Here is a 20,555-nt window from a genome sequence, read left to right as displayed (position 1 = left end):
CACTTAACTGGGTTCCTTGCCTAATATAGAAGTGCAATTAGCATTTGTTTGCTACAAGTTCATATTAGGAGAGTGTTTATTGCACTTATTACACTGCTCTCTGGAATACTTGATTCTGATTGGTCAGTCACGACATTCAAAGGTATGTTATTGCCAGATAACAACTGCTAAATAACACAGGTTAATCTTAAACTGCTAAATAACACAGGAACTTCGATTAATCTTGACCAACTAATAAGATAAGATTGTGAGTTTTTTACTAGTTGGCACCATCTTGTGGCTGAATAACTCACAGGTTAGTGTATGCCCTTATTCAGCCATTTTCATTTGTCAGCTGTGCCTTTAATTAAAGAATCTCTAAAATACTCTATTTTGATTGGTCAGTCACAACATTCCCAGATAACAACCATTAAATAACACTGGGTAATCCAGGAACTTCTAATCATCCTGACCCTCAGTGATTATGTTCACATCAGTAATTATAAGTTTACCTGTCAGGTTGCTGTTTTTTTAGTGTTTGGCGCCATCTTGTAATGGAATAATTTGCAAGTTAGTGTATGCTCTATTCAGCCATTTTATTTTTTGCCAGCTTTGCCTTTTGAATGAAACAGATGTTGCCTTTTCTGATTGGTCAGTCACGACATTCCCAGATAACAACCGCTAAATAACACAGGCTAATCCAGGAACTTCGAATCATCCTGACCCTCAGTGAATATGTTCACATCAATACTCATAAATTCACCTGTCAGGTTGCTGTTTTTTATTGTTTGGCGCCATCTTGTGACTGAATAATTTGCAGGTTAGTTTAGGCTCCATTCAGCTATTTTAGTGTCTGTCAGCTTTGCCTTTTGAATGAAAGAGATGTTGCCTTCTTTTCTGGTTGGTCAGTCACGACAGTCCGATATTACAACTGCTAAATAACAATGGCTAATCCAGGAACTTCAAATCATATTGCCTATCTAATAAGATAAGATTGTCTGTACGACTGCTGTTTTTCACTGTTGGGCGCCATCTTGTGACTGAATAACTCACAGGTTAGTGTATGCTCCATTCAACCATTTTCGTTTCTGTCAGCTTTGCCTTTAATTAAAGAATCTCTAAATTACTCTATTCTGATTGTCCAGTCACATCATTCCCAGATAACAACCGCTAAATAACACAGGATAATCCAGGAACTTCGAATCACTAATCTGGAATACTGATAAGTTTATCTGTTAGGTTGCGTTTTTTTTTAGTGTTTGGCGCCATCTTGTGATGGAATAATTTGCAGGTTAGTATATGATCTATTTAGCCATTTAGTTTCTGTCAGCTTTGCCTTTTGAATGAAAGAGATGTTGCCTTTTCTGATTGGTCAGTCACGACATTTCCAGATAACAACCACTAAATAACACAGGCTAATCCAGGTACTTCGAGTCATCTTGACCCTCAGAGAATATGTTCACATCTAAATTTATAAGTTTATCTGTCAGGTTGCTGTTTTTTAGTGTTTGACGCCATCTTGTGACGGAATGATTTGCAGGTTAGCGTATGCTCCATTCAGCCATTTTTGTTTCTGTCTGTTTTGCGTTTAATGTAAGAATTAATGAACTATTACAGCTCAGAACAATGTTTTGTGTCTATTTTTAATAAAGTTAGCATGTAAGCTTATCTGCCACAAATGGACAAGTGACAGGTATGTTATGTGCCAGATAACATGCTAACATGCTAACTTTTCAAAACAAGATTGTCGTTGATCTTTTGTAGAATGCTAGCAAACATTCACTGATTTGAAAAGCTTGTGTAGTTAGCATATTGACAAACACAAAGCTCTTTAAGAAAGTTTTTTAACAAATGTAATTTAATTTTAATTATAAGTTTGTAAAGTAAATATTTTCATAACACAAACACAAGTTGGCTGCAAACGCTTGATGATTGTATTATGCTATCTTAGCAGCCCTACTAGCATGCTGTTGTCTACAGTATGTTCTTTCTTTTTTTGTCAAATGTGACTGAAAAGCTTATAGGAGTACTACATTTACATGTCAGCACAGTGTCTTTATGTGTATCATTTTCACTTTGGTTTTTTTTTAGTTAATGCAGAAGTGCAATTAGCATTTGTTAGCTTCAGATGCATGCAGAGAGTGTTAATCTCACTTTTAACACGCTAACTTTGTAAAATTAGCCTGCCTTTGGTGAATATAACAGTGTTTAATATGTGTTAAGACGCTATGTTTAGCATTGATTGTTGCTAAAAGTGTTACAGGGGTTTTGTAAACAAGTTTTAGCAAAGTGTCTTTATTTGCATTATTTAATGTCGGGTTCTTTAGTGTATGAAGAAGTGCAGTTAGCGTTTGCTAGCATCAAATGCATGCTGAGAGTGTTAATCTCAATTCTACCATGCTAACTTTGTAAATGAGGCCTGCCTTTGGCGAATATAACAGTGTTTAAGGCGTGTAAAGACATGCTACGTTTAGCATTGAAGGTCGCTAAAAGTGTTACAGGGGTTTTGTAAGCAAGTTTTAGCGCAGTGTATTTGTGTATCATTTTCACTTTGGGTTCTTTAGTTTAAGCAGAAGTGCAAATAGCATTTGTTAGCATCAATTGCATGCAGAGAGTGTTAATCTCACTTCTAACATGCTAACTCTGTAAAACGAGCCTGCCTTTGTTTAATATAACAGTGTTTAAGTTGTGTTACCATGCTATGTTTAGCATCCTTGCTAAAAGTAACACAGTGGTTTTGTTAACAAGTTTTTAGCGCAGTGTCTGTATGTGCATCATTTAATGTTGAGTTTTTTAGTTAATGCAGAAGTGCAGTTAGCATTTGTTAGCATCAGATGCATGCAGAAAGTGTTAATGTCACTTCTAACATGCTAACTTTGTAAAATGAGCCTGCCTTTGTTGAATATAACAGTGTTTAATTTGTTAAGATGCTATGTTTAGCATCACATGTTGCTAAAAGTGTTGCTGTGGTTTTGTAAACAAGTTTTAGCATAACGTCTTTTTGTGCGTCATGTGATGTTAGGTTCTTTAGTTAATGCAGATATGCAATTAGCATTTGCTAGCATCAAATGCATGCAGAGAGCGTTAATGGCCCTCCTACCATGCTAACTTTGTAAAACTAGTCTGACTTTTTGTTTAGTATAACAGCGTTTAGGTTGTGTTTACTGTGAAACATTGCTAAAAGAATTATAAGAGTTTTGTAAGCAAGTTTAGCACAGTGTCTAAATGAGCATCATTTTCACTTTGGATTCTTTAGTTAATGCAGAAGAACAATTAGCGTTTGTTAGCATCAAATGCATGCAGAGAGTGTTAATTTCTCTTTTAACATGCTAACTTTGCAAAATGAGCCTGCCTTTTAATATAACAGTGTTTAAGTTGTGCTAAGATGCTATGTTTAGCGTCAAACATTGGCAAAACAATGTAACACAGTGGTTTTGTAAACAAGCTTTAGCACTGTGTATTTATGTGCATCATTTAATTTTGGGTTCGTTTCTTAATGCAGAAGTGCAATTAGCATTTGTTAGCATCAAATGCATGCAGTGTAGTGTCACTTCCCTGCTGAAAAATCCAGCTTAAACCAGCCTAGGCTAGTTGGCTAATTTTAGCTGGTTGACCAGCCTGGTTTTAGAGGGGTTTTGGTCATTTCCAGGCTGGTTTTCAGCCATTTTCAGCCTGGTCTTAGCTGGTTAGGCTGGAAAATGGCCGGCCAAATCCAGCTAAAACTAGCTTGACCAGCCTGGTTTAAGCTGGATATATCTGGTTTTGCCTGGACTCCCAGCTTGGCTAGGCTGGTCAAGCTGGTTTTAGCTGGTTATCTCCCAGCCTGACCAGCTAAGACCAGGCTGGAAATGGCTGGAAACCAGTCTAGGCTGGTTTAAGCTGGATTTTTCTGCAGGGATGTTAGCTTCGTTGGTTAATGCAGAAGTGCAATTAGCATTTGTTAGCATCAAATGCATGCAGTGTAATGTCACTTCTACCTTACTAACTTTTAAAAGAGTTTGCCTTTGTAGAATATAACAGTGTTTGATATCTGCGAAGGCCTGTATAGTATGTTAAGATGTGCTACCTTTAGAGTAAAGGCTGCTAAAAATAATGCTGCAGCATTTAAACTAGTTTTAGCACAGAAGCTTGCAGATTGTGTTAGCAAGGCTATTAGCATGCTATCACATACAAAATCTTGTACTTACAGAGTTAAAGGTGATTTAAAAAGGTTATAGGAGCATGGCAAACAAGTTGTAGCGCGATATCTTTTCACGAACACGCCCGATCGCGCCGCTATCAGAGGTTTGATCTCTGTATTGAGGAACACTCTCTGGGGCGCTTAATTGGGAGTTTTAATTGGACGTTCGCCATGGTTTCTTCCTTCCATTTCCCTCACACAGACACACTGGGGACTCTGATTTTGGCTTCCTACTCTGATTATCCAGCTTTAAAAATCACACACACACACATTCACACACATCTGTTTCTTCTCTGAATGTCTGCACGGTAGTAGTAGATGATTGCATTCTTGCATCAATCTGCAAAAACCAGGGCAGACTACTTCACGTACACGCACATAAACTCCATCTCTCTGTCTCCGTTCCCCAGGAGGATAAACAGCACTGCGGATTTCATAATCATCACTCACATTAATGCGAGCGCATTAAATGCAGCATGCACCCTCCCAAGGCACGGCTTGTACTTTGGACGGTCCAAGTGTTTACAACGTTCATTTCGGAAAAGAGATGTTTTGATATTTGCTGTTTATGCGCTAGAATGTGTATCGCGGCTTTGATGCGCTTGCCGCATTTCACCATGCCTATTATTTCTCCAACCGCAGGGCATGCATCTTTTCTTCTTCCCCAGCTTGATGGTTTCAAATGCCAGGGCTTTCAATCTCTCCCTCGCTTCTCTGCCAGCGTATCTCCCCGTTTCAGTTGTGAATTCAACATGTTAGCATTAATAATGCATGGGAAACGTGCTGGATTAGGAAGCCGGCCAGTCATGAGCGCGGCCCTGATTGCATCTGACTGCTGGTGCTCTCCATTAAAAAGAAAACACACACTCGTATGGCGTATCAGCGTTGGCTGTAGGTAGCGAGAAAGATAGGGAGATAGAGCTGAAGATAAAGGACCTGGGCAGGCATAAACGCACGTCTCGAGAGCCGCTTGACTGGCTCTCAGTGGCTTCTATCCGCAGGCGCTGCGTCTCCTTGGCTCATAAGGCATGTTTCGGAAGTCTGGATTTTTTGAATGTTATTTAATTTATTTTAGGGTGTTGGGTTCTGCACTAGAGAGCAAGTGTGGCATGATCTGGACGCATGCAACTCATTCCCATTTCAAAGGAAACACAATATCATGAGGTTAAAGTTTGAAGTGTTTCTGCTGAGTCGCAGTGCATGTAGTGCTGCTTCCCAACAAGTTCATAACATTCGCCTCTGTACGGCTCAATTATTCATACACACAGGTCCTTGTGCATTTTACATGATGGTGCGGTTGGAAATGCGCCTCCTTCCCTAGCCCTTAAGGGCTTGCCAAGGTGGGGAATATGGAGTGAGAGCCTTCAATTCCAGGAACGCCTATATTCTGGTGTTTAAAGGTCATCACACTGACCCAGATTATGACCAAGAAACATGGCCATTTTTCATGTAACACGCTATAGATTGAATTTTAGAGCTGGGATGTTGAATCAAAGCATTGCGAATCCAAATATGATGCTGCATCGATTCTGAAATCTTCTGAATGTGTTGCGGTTCTTTCTTGAATCAATTTTGAGATAAGTTCTTTGCTTTACAAACGGCCAGATTCTGTCGGCCCTTACACATCTGCTGTTAAAACCTAGCCTGGAGGGTTGTCTGTGGTTTAAAAACTGCTCTATAGCACCAACAGTTTTTAAATACAAGCCTAGAGAACTGTGTGCAGTTAAACAACTAGCCTAGAGTGCAACCCGCTCCTGTCTGGGGTTAAAAACTAGCCTAGAATGCAATCTTCTGCTGAAAACTAGTCTTGAGCACTATCTAATGTTAGAAACTACCATAGAGCGCCATCTGCAAATAAAAACTATCCTTGAGTACCATCTGAGGCTTACAAATTAGTCTAGAGTGCTTTTAAAAGTTAGCCTAGAGCAAATAAAACCTAGCCTAGAGTTTGGCATGTGAAAAACAACTAGCCTAAAGCATTATCTACGGCTAAAAAGTAGCCTAGAACACTGTTAAAAACTAGTCTGGAGCGGCATCTGCTGCCAAAAACTAGTGTAGAGGATCATCTTCTTCTAAAAATTAATCTAGAATACTGTTAAATCTAGCCCAGATCTGCTGTTAAAATCTAGCAAAGTGCACTGCTGAAAACTAGTCTAGATCCTTGTCTGCTGTTAAAAATTAGCCTAGCGCACTGTTTAAAACTAGCCTAGAGTGCCGTCTGCAGTTGAAAACTAGCCCAGAGTGCCATCTTCTGCTAAAAACTAGCCTAGAGCACTGTCTGTGGCTTTAAAAACCAGCCTGGAGTTTGGTCTACAGGTAAAAACTAACCTAGAATGCCATCTTCTGCTAAAAACTAATCTTGAGCACTATCTAATGTTAGAAACTACCCTAGAGAGCCATCTGCAAATAAGAACTATCCTGGAGTACCATCTGTGGCTTAAATTTTAGCCTAGAGTGCTGTTAAAAACTAGCCTAGAGCACCGTCTGTGAATAAAATGTAGCCTAGAGTTTGGTTTGTGGGTAAGAACTAGCCCAGAATAGTATCTACTGTTACAAGGTAGCCTAGAACACTGTTAAAAATTAGTCTAGTCTAGTCATGCCAGCTGCTGTTAAAATCTAGCATAGTGCACTGTTAAAAACTAGTCTAGATCATTATGTGCTGTTCAAAACTAGCCTAGAGCATTGGTTAAAACTAGCCTAGAGTGTTGTGTGCTTGTAAAAACTAGTCTAGAGTGCCAGTTTCTGCTAAAAAACGAACCTAAAGAAGCATCTGCAGATTAAAAAGTAGCCTAGAGCACAGTCTGCTGTTAAAAAGTAGTCTAGAGCACTGTCTGTGGTTTAAAAACTAGCCTAGAGCGCCATCTGTGTTTTAAAAATGAGCCTAGAGTGCAATCTGCTGTTAAAAACTAGCCTAGAGTGCAGTCTGCTGTTAAAAACTAGCCTAGAGCGCAGTCTGCTGTTAAAAAATAACCTAGAGCACTGTCTGTGGTTTAAAAACTAGCCTAGAGCGCCATCTGTGTTTTAAAAACTAGCCTAGAGCGCCGTCTGCAGTTAAAAAGTAGCCTAGAGCGCAGTCTGCTGTTAAGAACTAGCCTAGAGCACTGTCTGTGGTTTAAAAACTAGCCTAGAGCTCCATCTGTGTTTTAAAAACTAGCCTAGAGCGCCGTCTGCAGTTAAAAAGTAGCCTAGAGCGCGGTCTGCTGTTAAGAACTAGCCTAGAGCACTGTCTGTGGTTTAAAAACTAGCCTAGAGCTCCATCTGTGGTTTAAAAACTAGCCTAGAGCTCCATCTGTGGTTTAAAAACTACCCTAGAGCGCCGTCTGCGGTTAAAAACTAGCCTAGAGCGCAGTCTGATTAAAAACTAGCCTAGAGTGCCATCTGCTGTTAAAAACTAGCCTAGAGCACTGTCCACAGTTTAACAACTAGCCTAGAGTGCCGCCTGTTGTTTAAAAACTAACATAGAGCACCGTCTGCAGTTACAAACTAGCCAAGAGCGCTGTCTACAGATAAAAACTAGCCTAGAGCACCGTCTGCAGTTAAAAACTAGCCTAGAGCATCGTCAGTGGTTAAGAAAACTAGCCTAGAGTGATATCTGCTGTTAAAAACTAGCCTAGAGCACTGTCCACAGTTTAACAACTAGCCTAGAGTGCCGCCTGTTGTTTAAAAACTAACATAGAGCACCGTCTGCAGTTACAAACTAGCCAAGAGCGCTGTCTACAGATAAAAACTAGCCTAGAGCACCGTCTGCAGTTAAAAACTAGCCTAGAGCATCGTCAGTGGTTAGGAAAACTAGCCTAGAGTTAAATCTGCTGTTAAAAACTAGCCTAGAGCAACATCTGCAGTTTAAAAACTTGCCTAGAGCGCCGTCTACAGTTAAAAACTAGCCTAGAGCACTGATAGTGGTTAAGAAAACTATCCTGGAAGAACATCTGTTGTTAAAAACTAGCCTAGAGCCCCGTCTGCAGTTTAAAAACTAGCCTAGATCACCATCTGCGGTTTTGAAAGCTAACCTAAAGCAACATCTGCTGTTAAAAACTAACCTAGAGCGCCGTCTGCTGCTAAAAACTAGCCTAGAGCAACGTCTGCTGCTAAAAACTAGCCTAGAGCGCTGTCTGCGGTTAAAAACTAGCCTAGAGCACCATCTGCGGTTTAAAAAAAAGACTAGCCTAGAGCACCGTCTGCGGTTTAAAACTAACCTAGAGCAACATCTGCTGTTAAAAACTAGCCTAGAGCAACGTCTGCTGCTAAAAACTAACCTAGAGTGCCATCTTCTGTTAAAAGCTATGCTCAGAATCGATTCCAGAAAAAATCGTGATGCCTTCCAAAAATCCAACAATCAATCCACGAATCACAATACATTGATTTATCATCCCAGCCCTGATTAATTCGTGGGCCTGTAGAACTCCGTTGCTTTATATTTAATGCCTTGTGTTGGTGAACGGAGTGCGATTTGAACAGCCAGTGTTAGGGATGCGTTGTAAATCAGGGCGGATGTATTCCTCCTCTTTGTCTGGGCATGCTGTGCCCGCTTTGGACGACTGGTTATGGCACTCCGGAGCAGAATCCCTCGACTGACGCTTTCAATTGTTTATGTGTGCCGGAATTTCAAGTGTCGCCATGCAGGTTGACAGGAAAGCCCAAGCTGACAAGCCAGCTGTCACTAGGTCCTCACTCGCGCATTATGACTTCCAGGCTCTCTGGAAACGTAACACGCTGTACAAATAGCAGTGCAGACTGACACGCCGTGTGTGTATGTGATGACTGTGTTATTGCGTTGATCTCAGCAGAAGGACACAAAGGACTTATTATTAAAGTTTGAAGAGGCTCACGTGCCCTCTGGGGACGAGAACAAGGGAGTGCTGTTGCAGTGCATTCTGTCAGCACCCACAATCAAGATGGTGGCTGTTTTTTGGTGGCTTGTGGCAGTTTGGTTACAAACGTTCCAAATATAGGAATGTGTCAGTATCATGTTTGTGTCCATGTTATTCATTTTGAATGCACAATCAATTCATTTGTAGTCAAATTTAAAAGCGGTTCAGTGGTTCGGCATTGATGTCTTATTTTTATTTACGTTTTTTTGTTTGTTTTTTTAGGACAACAGTATCGCCAGTAAAAAAGATCTCCATAGATTCCTGTTTTCGAAGCAAATGAAGACAGCAAAAGGATTGATTTAATGATTTATTTGAATTATTTAGCCTGACGTCCAACATCATAAGATGGTCATGACATAGGTCATGACTTCAGCTGACCAAAATTCAATATCTAGCCAGCATCTAAGGACAACATTAATTTGACGTCCAATAGCAACGTTGATTTTAGGTTGTGTTACAAAGTGACCAAAGTCGAGGCAACATCTTAAGCCAACAGGTATGGCAACCAAAACCCAACGTCTGATAGACGTCATAGTGGTAACATCCACACTTTAGCTGCGTCCCAAATGGCACACTATGCACTCATGCACTATGTACTTATGCACTTACACACTCAACAGGATAGTATATGTATGTAGTGTTGTCCCAAATGGCACACTAATGTTTTTTTACTAAGCGGAAATTCAAACCGTTTCCCTGATGACGTTTGACGGTTGCCAAATCAGTGAAATAAACGACCGAATTATCAAGTAATACCTGCCGTGAGTATTGCCGCATTTACCATCCGGAGGCGCTATAATCACTCTCGTAGGAGAATTTTGCTTTCACCATCCAAAATAAATAAAGTTATTCAACATGTGCGTCCGATCGCTCCGCCCCTTCCGCTACGTAAGCAAACCTGCGGTCGTTGAGTGCGTGAAGTGTCCATCATTACACACTTCATTTTAGCGGCTGAATGAGTGCATCATCCGGGTAATTAAAGTGCACTTATTATTTTGAGAGTTTTCAATGTGAACGCACTACTTACACTATTTATACTACAAAATGGCGTAAAATAGTGCATAAGTATGCGATTTGGGTCGCAGCTATTGTCAAGCGGTAACATCCTTAAGCATTCATATTTGGTTCATTTCAGGTTGATTTTAGGTTGCGTTAGATAGTGACCAAAATCCAACGTCGAGGCAACATCTTAAGCCAACGTCATATTGTGCAAGTCAGTGCAAGCTTAAAAGTGCAATAGGCAATTGTCTATTTTTTTTTTCATACGTTTCAGCATTTTTCATCGTTTTTCAATTAATTAACTGGTTCCAATTAGTATTTTAATATTCTTTGGATGTTGTGGGACCAAGAAATGTTCATCCAATCAAAACGAAAGGCCCGAACATTATGATAGGCTGTCCTACCTGCTTGTCAAGATCTGTAATCCCATACCTTCGCTGACCTTGTGCATGCAGATAGTGGCTTTCGGTGCTATCAGGCTAACGTTAGCATTTTCCATGATCTCTTAGGTCCCATTTACACTGTCAAGTCTTGATGTTCAATTCCAATTTGTTGCCTATATCTGACTTTTTTGCCCGTCCACCCTGCTGAAATTCCAGCTTAAACCAGCCTAGGCTGGTTGGCTGGTTTTAGCTGGTCGACCAGCCTGGTTTTAGAGGGGTTTTGACCATTTCCAGGCTGGTTTTCAGCCATTTCCAGCCTGGTCTTAGCTGGTCAGGCTGGAAAATGACCAGCCAAATCCAGCCTAAACCAGCTTGACCAGCCTGGTTTAAGTTGGATATAGCTGGTTTTGGCTGGACTCCCAACTTGGCTAGGCTGGTCAAGCTGGTTTTAGCTGGTCATCCCCCAGCCTGACCAGCTAAGACCAGGCTGGAAATGGCTGGAAACCAGCCTGGAAGTTTCCAAAACCCCTCTAAAACCAGGCTGGTCGACCAGCTAAAACCAGCCAACCAGTTTAGGCTGGTTTAAGCTGGATTTTTCAGCAGGGCATTTACATGTTCTTTTAATTGTGACCCCCTACTGAAAAAAATTAACAGCTTAAACCAGCCTAGGCTGATTGGCTGGTTTTAGCTGGTCAACCAGCCTGGTTTTAAAGGGGTTTTGGCCATTTCCAGGCTGGTTTCCAGCCATTTTCAGCCTGGTCTTAGCTGGTCAGGCTGGAAGATGACCAGGTAAAAACAGCTTGACAAGCCTAGCCAGGCTGGGAACCCAGCCAAAACCAGCTATGTCCAGCTTAAACCAGACTGGTCAAGCCGGTTTTAGCTGAATTTAGCTGGTCAAACCAATGTTTCAATTCCACCACCACTCCTAACTTACCGATATCTTCGGAACCGCGTCACTATCATCTTTTGTGTTTAACCAAATGAAGAAACTCCATAAAATGTTTGAGGTAGAGTAAATAGTGAGTACATTTTCAGTTGAGGGGGTGTATCTCTTTTGGGTTGACCTTAAATATTACCATTGCCAGCCAAGTATTAGGGGGATTTTGCATGATTGTTTGTTTATCAATAGTGATGTAATATCATTAAAATCTCAGTATTAGCTGATGCAAAGATTGATAGACTCAATTTTATATGAACAATTAATGTACTTGTAGGCTAATTCTAACGCCATTCATTTAGTATTTCCTCGACTTCCAGTCTTGGTCCTCCACCAGATCCCGAGGGCACAAATTAAAGCAGCGCCAGCTTGGACTCTGACTTGTTTGAACACTCTTTATTGAGTCACACAGCCCTGGAGGTTTGTCTACAGAAGACGCAGTCACTCTTTAAAGAGACTCGGCGCTTCATGTCAACATCTCTTTCATTCTCAATGAGCGAGCGTTTCCGAAAGCAGCTACACGTGTTCGCACGTCTCTTGCCATCTTGCCATCTGATGTTCTTGCCATCTTTAATTAAATGGTGTACAAGCACGTTCGCCGGGTTTCCGCCCCGCGTGTGCGAGAGACACACAGCAACCCGCAAGTCGACTCCCGAGGCACGCAGAGCGGCGACGGCGGGGATTAATCGCAATTTGGCTAAAACAAAGAGACACCGTCTGAAATATTGATGAGTGTCTTGGTAATTACAAGATGGGCGGATAAGTAAATAATGACAAGATCCAGCGATAAAGCCTGACTAATTATGAGTTGTGTAATTGGGAGTCTGCAAAGAGCCTCAAACTGAGCGTTCTGCTGAAGAGTGTGAATGAATGCATTTGATGGCTGATGGATGAAATGGTGTTTAAGGTGCTGTACGACTCTTCTAAAGCATGAAAATACCATAATATGTTTGCAGATGTTTGAGAAACATGCTAATGAACATACTTGTTTATCTGAAAAACAATGCTGAAGTAGATATAGGATGATAACCGTTTTCAAGGTATACCGCGGTTTGGAAAAGTCAAGGTATTAAAACCGACAATTTTTCTGCTATACCGTTGCTAAGGTATATGTAATTTTTTTTTATTTACGTTTTTTTTTTTGTCGTTGTCGTTGTTGTTTTTTTAGGACAACAGTATCGCCAAATCAACGTTGATTTTAGGTTGTGTTACAAAGTGACCAAAGTCTAGGCAACATCTTAAGCCAACGTCATATTGACGTCAAATACTGACATTTATTTGTCAGGTATGGCAACCAAAACCCAACGTCTGATAGACGTCATAGTGGTAACATCCACACAACATCAAGCTGTAACATCCTTAAGCATTCATATTTGGTTCATTTTAGGTTGATTTTAGGTTGCGTTAGAAAGTGACCAAAATCAAACATCGAGGCAACATCTTAAGCCAACGTCATATTGACATCAATAATTAACATTTATACATCAGGAATAGCGACCAAAATCCTGCATCTGACAGACAGCATAGTGGTAATGTCCCCACATCGTCAAGCTGTAACATCATTAGACGTTGATATTTGGCTGATTTTAGGTTGAACGTTGGATTCTGATGTCAGCCCGATTTTTCAATTTCAAACAAAATGTGGCGTCAATCTGACGTCATGTTCATGTCCTGTGCCTGCTGGGATATTTACTGTTCTAAAATATTTGAAGTGTTCCTCAAAATAAAATCGGTTATGTTCAAATGTAAAAAAGGTTTGTTTTTTACCCCGATATTTAAAAATAATAACAATACTGATAAACCGTGATATTTTTATCCAAGGTTATCATACAGTCAGAATCTTCAACTGGCCCATGTCTATGCTGAACTCAGATTCTTCTTTGAAATCGGGCGTTCCCTGTCAGAAAGTCTGTTTTTGTGTCGGTCTCTATATCCAGCCCACTGCCAGTTTAACCAATTATATTTCAGCAACTTGGGGTTTCTTGGTGGAAATGATGGTCAGTCATGAAGGCTGCTTTAATGTAACCGATCACTGCCAAAAACATAACCTATAGAAGAGTTTTAGCCACCGAAATAGACAGATTTAATTCGTAAATAAACAAAATTACAAATGTAATCATTAGCTCATTATCTTACAGTGTAAAGCTCGATCTTCAGGTAAGCTTGCTCCTGTTTGTGTTGTCAATCTGGCAACCTGCATTTGCATAGAGTCCGAAAAAAAAAAAAAAAACTTGTCCAATATTTCAATGTGTACTGCAATACCGAATTTAACCACTAGGTGTTAACGCTACGCACTGCGCCTTTAACCAAACGTGTGTTTATCTTGCCTGTCAGTGAATGTCATTACTCATGGGGATTCTTCTGTTTTGTCTCTTTTCAGAGTGCCAAACGTCCAGCGTGCCGACCCCTCGTCTCCAGCCTGCGGGGCCGCCGGCTCTCCAGCCAGGTCAAAGGTCATCTGCGTCATGATGCCAACCGGTCACCTGCCCATCCTGCTCTCCCTGAGCGCCCTGCTGCTGTCTCCGCTGCTCACCGGCTCCTTAGCCTTATGTAAGATCACAATAAATCGAACTCGAGTTCCTTTTTTCCTTTTTTTTTTTTTTTTACTCTTTTTGGGCGGCCATTTTGGATCAGCATCAACTTATCACTGTCCCAATATTGGATAGAGATGTGAATGATGTCTTATTGTTTGCAGTATGCCAGTCGAAATTTAGCCCATAACAATTTAAACTTATTGTAATAATGACGATAAAACTTGCAGGCGCCCTCTAGTGTCCAGTATGAATTAAACAAATATAACAGTACAATTTGAAGAGCTCTACTCTATTAAAATATATTAAATTAATAAAATATAACCAAATAAATTAATATAAATAGATTTCTCTAGAGATGGAGGACTTTTTATTAATGAAATAGCATGCTGTTATCGTAATAAATACCAGAAAACATTGTCATATATTTTTAAATATGTATTTCTTATCCCTAATATTGGTAGATTCACTGGTTGAGGGAAGCCATTTGGGACCGATATTGACATAATACCATGGCAGTCGCTATATAACTTTATTTAGTGGCTCATATTGGGTCAACATTGATGTATTTTATCACTGAACGCCCACTACTGGCAGATCTCATGGTTAGAGGTAGCCTTTGTTGATCAGCATCAACTTATCATCAACTCATTGCAGGCCCAATGTTGGTTAGCGGTAGGAACGATGTCTTATTGTTTGCAATATGCCAGTCAAAATTTAGCCCATGGCAATTTAAACTTATCGTAAAAATAACGATAAACTTGCAGGCGCTATCTAGTGCCCAGTATGAATTAAACAAAAATAACAGAACAATTTAATAAGCTCTACTCTATTAAAATGTATTAAATAGATAAAATATAACCAAAAAAAAAATTTTTTTTTGTCGTTCAGTGAATTCTTAGGTATTATATAGTCACTATTGTTGTTTTCGCGATAAATACCAGAAAATATCATGATTAAATTTTGAATTCATATTGCTTATCCTTAATATTGTTAGATTCACTGGTTGAGGGAAGCTATTTGGGATCGATGTTGACATAATACTATTACATTCACAATATTATCTTATTCAGTGGCTCATTTTAAGAAAACATTGGCGTCTTTTATGACTGAACGCCTACTACTGACAGATCTCATGGTCGAAGGCAGCCATTTTGGATCAACATCAACTTATCAACTTAGTACAGTCCCAACATTAGATAGAGATTGGAATGATGTCTTATTGTTTGCAAAATGCCAGTAAAAGTTTAGCCCCCAACAATTTAAACTTATCGTAACAATAACGTTAAAACTTGCAGGCGCCCTCTAGTGTCCAGTATGAATTAAACAAATATAACAGTACGATATAAAGACTTGTACTCTAATAAAATATATTAAATAAATAAAATACAACCAAATAAAGGAATATAAATACTTGTCACTAGTAATAGAGGACTTTTTGTCTTTCAGTGGACACTAAGGAATTATATTGTCATTGGTGTTATCGCGATAAATACCAGAAAATATTGCGATTAAAATTTTTAATTCATATGGCTTATGCTTAATAGTGGACCAGTTACAGTCAATATCATTGTCCTGGATTGTAGTTTTGCCAACTTTTACATGAAATGTAAGGATTATACTTTTTGTGGTTTTTGGCTGCTGTTTGTGGTTCAGATGTAAACCACACGCATGCAACGTGCGTAGCTGTGCATTTATACTTCTGTCTCTGTTGGTCTGCATTAACACTTCCGAAACACTAGTTGGCAGTGAGGTGTTAATGTTTCTCTGTGTCGAGTTTCTTCGCTACTGTTTTGTTTTTCCTGAACACTTCCTGGATGTACAAGTGGCTCAAACTCGCTCAATTTGAGGCAGGAACCGGCTGACGTGCAACAACTTTAACTATGAGGTAAACACAAAACAAAACTTTCCATCAGGAGCTCCTTCACGGAACTCCAAACTTGTAAACAATCGTTACATTGGGCTCGCGTCCAGCTCACGCCATTCGCGCGGCTCTCGGTCCCGCCCAGACTCGTCAGCGCTACCAAGCCGACCAATCACAGAGCTTGCGCCACGCGTCGTTGCGATGTGTAGTTACAATTTTTGAGAGGTGCACGTCAGCGACGCCGACGGCCTCAGCGAAGGGCTATGCGTCAGCGCCGTAGCATACGCCGGCGTTTGACGTAGAAGTATAAATCTGCCTTAAAGGTGCAAACTTTCCGAAATAACTCTTAACAGCCACTTAAATTACATTTTTAAAGTAAAATCAAGTATTAGACATGTTTGCATGCATTTTATGAATTAATAGAAGTTTTAGTTAAAATTATAAATTGTTCTCAATTGTTTACATTATTGTGTTAATATGCTTGGATAAAATATGGTTCTAGGCTTATGTTAACACCTAGTCTTGGATTTAAAATGAATTGAGAAAAGGTTCATAGTTGTTAATTAGTTTATTAGCCAAAATATATTAGCCATAATTTGATAGTCAATTAAGAATTCATCCGATTTGTCGCATTTGTATGACAGGAGTATGCTTCCTATATTTGCGACTGCTTAGCGCTAGATTAACCTTTATCTGTTTTGATGCTTGCATTGTCATAAAAAAACGTGTTATCTAGATTAGTTGAATCCGAAACCAAGCTAATTATATAGTCTTGATTAATCTCGTTGGCTGGATGATTTTGAAAGTGCATGCTTCAGAGTTTTCAAGGCAGTTTCATCATCATCGGCAAAATAAAAAAAGAGAAAGAAACCCTGTGCGGTGATCTCCCCGTACACATAGAGACGTGAAGTGCGAGATCACTGTTTATCGGATTATTTCGTCTCTCTCTGCGCGTGTGTATCTCTTCATCAGACGGATCGAGGCCTGCGCTGTCTTTTAATTTCCAAGGCTCGGAGTCAGGATTTGTTCTGCACCATTTCTCCCCTAAGATGGGTTTAGAGACGCATTAGGGAAACAAAACAAAGAGTCAAGTGAAGTAAAGAGGAGCGAGTGCGGGATGAAAGCAGAGGTAAAGCCTCCCCCTGCTGCTTTCAAGCCTAAAATAGGTGTAATTCAAGCAAGAGATAACGTGAGAATGGGTTGCCGTCAGATACGCCACGTCTTTGTGTGCCCGTCTTTGTTTTGTCCTCTCATTTGTTGGTTTTGTAGGGCAGTCTTAAAGAGAAGGTAGCATACGTCTGATGCCTTACTTTGAATTCAGTGAGCAATATGTTAGTTGTTAGTGGGCTGCTTGAACATTTAGTCGCCTAATGCGATTATAAAGAATTCAGGTTCATTTTTCTATGGGGGAGGGATACTTTAGATGTATTTGGGCCTTCTAAAATACTGAAATGTATCCTAAATGGCATATTTTATTGGATTTTCTGAAACACAAGGATGAGATATACTAAAACAGAGAAAAACATTGTTATTCAGTGGTCTTTGGGGGACTTTTTGGGCCAACATTAAAGTTGAAGTATTGCAGGTCCAATATTAATAGTTTCAATGATTTAAGGCAGCCTTTTTGGGTCAACATTGGACTTTAACAATAGTACGCTCATTGTTGATTGAACCAATTATAGAAAGTTGCCATTTTGGGTCAACATTGGAGTATAACCATTGCAAGCCTAATGTTGATTGGTTCAGTGATTAAAAGCAGCCATTTGGGTCAACATTGAACTTTAACAATTGTGGGCCCAATGTTGAAAGAATCAGTTGTTGAAAGCAGTCATTTTGGGTTGGCATTTAACTTACAGTTGTAGGCCTAATGTTGATAAAATCAGTACTTAAAAGTGGCCATTTTTGGTTGAAATTTGAGTATAACTATTGCAAGCCCAATGTTGTTAGATTGAATGATCGAAACCAGCCATTTTAGGTTGACATTGGAGTATAACCACTGCAGGCCAGATATTAATAGATTCAATGGTTGAAAGCAGCCATTTTGGGTCGACATTGGATATTAACAATAGTACGCCCATTGTTGATTTAACGAATTATAGAAAGTTGCAATTTTGGGTGAACATTGGAGTATAACCATCGCAAGGCTAATTTTGATTCGTTCAGTGGTTAAAAGCAGCCTTTTGGGTCAACATTGAACTTTAACAATTGTGGGCCCAATGTTGATAGAATCAGTTGTTGAAAGCAGCCATTTTGGCTCGACATTGAACTCTAACAGTAGGATACTACATTGATAGTGGCTATTTTGGGTTGACATTGGAGTATAACCATTGCAGGCGAAATATTGATAGATTTAATAGTTGAAAGCAGCCATTTTGGGTTGGCATTTAACTTGCAGTTGTAGGCCTAATGTTGATAAAATTAGTACTTAAAAGTGGCAATTTTGGGTTGAAATTTGAGTATAACTATTGCAAGCCTTATGTTCCCTGATGAAAAATCCAGCTTAAACCAGTCTAGGCTGATTGGCTGGTTTTAGCTGGTCGACCAGGCTGGTTTTTGAGAGGTTTTGGCCATTTACGTGCTGGTTTCCAGCCATTTCCAACCTGGTCTTAGCTGGTCAGGCTAGAAAATGACCAGCTAAATCCAGCTAAAACCAGCTTGACCAGCCTGGTTTAAGCTGGACATAGCTGGTTTGGGCTGGACTCCCAGCTTGGCTAGGCTGGTCAAGCTGGTTTTAGCTGGTCATCTCCCAGTCTGAACAGCTAAGACCAGGCTGGAAATGGCTGGAAACCAGCCTGGAAGTGGCCAAAACCCCTCTAAAACCAGCCTGGTCAATCAGCTAAAACCAGTCAACCAGCCTAGGCTGGTTTAAGCTGGATTTTTCAGCAGGGTGTTGATTTAGCCAATTATTGAAAGTGGCCATTTGGGGTTGACTTTGGAGTATATCCATTGTAAGCCCAATGTTGATTGGTTCAATGATTAAAAGTAGCCATTTTTGGTTGACGATGGACTGACATTTGTAGGCCCAATATTAATGAAATCAGTAGTTGAAAGCAGCCATTTTGGGTCAAAATTGGAGTATAATTATTGTAATCCCAATATTAATAGATTCAGTTGTTAAGAAGCAGCCATTTTGAGTCGACATTGACATTTTACAATTGCAGGTTTAATACTGGGAGTTTGAGAGATTCTGTAGTTAAGGGTTGCTTTTTGAGGTCGACCTTCACATATTACTGTTTCCAGCCCAATATTTGGTAATTCAGAAGTTGAGGGTGGCAATTTTTGATCAAAATTGACGTAATATAACAGCGCCAGTATTAGCTGATTCAGAGGTTGAGGGAGGCCGTTTTTAGTCCACATCAAAACAACTTCTGCACTCCCAGTATTACCTAATCCAGTGGTTAAAGGTGGCCAATTTGGGTCAACCTTGGGATATTAACAGTAAGCCCAATGTTAGGGGCTTCAGTGGTTGTGGGTTGCCATTTTGGAACAACACTGATGTACTACACCTGCTGGCCCAAAATAAGTTCACTCTGAGGTTAAGGGTGGCCATTTTGGATCAACATCAATGTATTATTATTGCAGACACTGGTTTGGAAGATTAACTGCTTGAAGGTGGCCGTTTTGCATAGACGTTAATATAACCCGACTGAAAAAAACAACTTAAACCAGCCTAGGCTGGTTGGCTGGTTTTAGCTGGTCGACTAGACTGGTTTTAGAGAGGTGTTGGCCATTTCCAGGCTGGTTTCCAGCCATTTCCAGCCTGTTCTTAGCTGGTCAGGCTGGGAGATGACCAACTAAAACCAGCTTGACCAGCCTAGCCAGGTTAGCTGGCCAAAACCAGCTATGTCTAGCTTAACCCAAGCTGGTCAAGCTGGTTTTAGCTGGTCATTTTCCAGCCTGACCAGCTATTACCAGGCTGGAAATGACTGGAAACCAGCCTGGAAATAGCCTAAACCCCTCTAAAACCAGCCTGGTCGACCAGCTAAAACCAGCCAACCAGCCTAGGCTGGTTTAAGCTGGATTTTTCAGCAGGGATCCCATTGCCGGCTTAATGTTACTAGGTTAAGTGGTTGAGGGTGAATAATTTGGGTTGAAATATTACTATCACATGCCTATTGTTAGCCGGTTTAGGGTGGCCATTTTGGATCAAATGTTTGAAATATTTCTATGAATATTTGTTAGAAGTTCTGCAGGTTTAATGTATGAGATATTTAAAAGAAACTATGTCTAATTTCGATAGAAATGAATATTCTGGTCTTCATTTGTTGTCTATTTCTGGCTAGGAGAAACGAATGCGACATTAGCAAGATCACATATGCGCTTCTTGTGTTGTTTATGAAGCACTGCCTTTCTTCTTACGATTATAGCTTATACAATCTCCCTATCAATTCCTCTCAGTTTTGTTTTTTTTGAAACCATGACCCCCTTCAGAATTGCTTCTTGCCTGTTGGTTTGTCTTTTGTGAGCGAGCCGCTGTGATGAGATGTTTACTAGGCAGTGCACATCATCCCAGAGCTCTAATCACTGCATCCCCTCGCCACTGAAACCCGCCGTCGGATTGGCTGCGGTGTCGTCCGCTGCGCTCTCACGGGCTCTGATCGCTAATTACCGCCTCGTCAGGCTGTCGTACACCGCAGCCGCTGAACAGGGGGACATTTTGTTGTTGTTCTTGCGTCTCTTTCAGTGTTGGAGAGCCTAATTTGGAGAAAGTTACTGCAAATTGAAAGTTGTTAGGCTGGAGTTAAGACACCATTTTGGAAAAGGGCTTAGCAGGGAGATGCTAAATGTTTAATATTAGACCTATTATAGCT

The 20,555-nt window shown here is 40.2% G+C and overlaps 1 protein-coding gene across 49 annotated transcripts in view; it reads left to right on the top strand.

The window, feature by feature from the left end:
* ptprsa (protein tyrosine phosphatase receptor type Sa) overlaps positions 1–20,555 on the top strand; it is a 387,632-nt gene that overhangs the window by 160,921 nt on the left and 206,156 nt on the right. For all 49 annotated transcript variants that reach the window (XM_073937020.1, XM_073937015.1, XM_073937017.1 and 46 more), the window contains one exon: positions 13,730–13,899. In XM_073937020.1, coding sequence (XP_073793121.1) covers positions 13,815–13,899 — 85 coding nt within the window. In that variant the 5' untranslated portion in view covers positions 13,730–13,814. The remainder of the gene's footprint in view (positions 1–13,729; positions 13,900–20,555) is intronic.

This window comes from Danio rerio, chromosome 22 (genome assembly GCF_049306965.1).
Source record: "Danio rerio strain Tuebingen ecotype United States chromosome 22, GRCz12tu, whole genome shotgun sequence".
Classification (NCBI taxonomy): Eukaryota; Metazoa; Chordata; class Actinopteri; order Cypriniformes; family Danionidae; genus Danio; species Danio rerio.
Note: the sequence above shows the minus strand (reverse complement) of the source record. Positions and strands in the feature narration are given on the sequence as shown.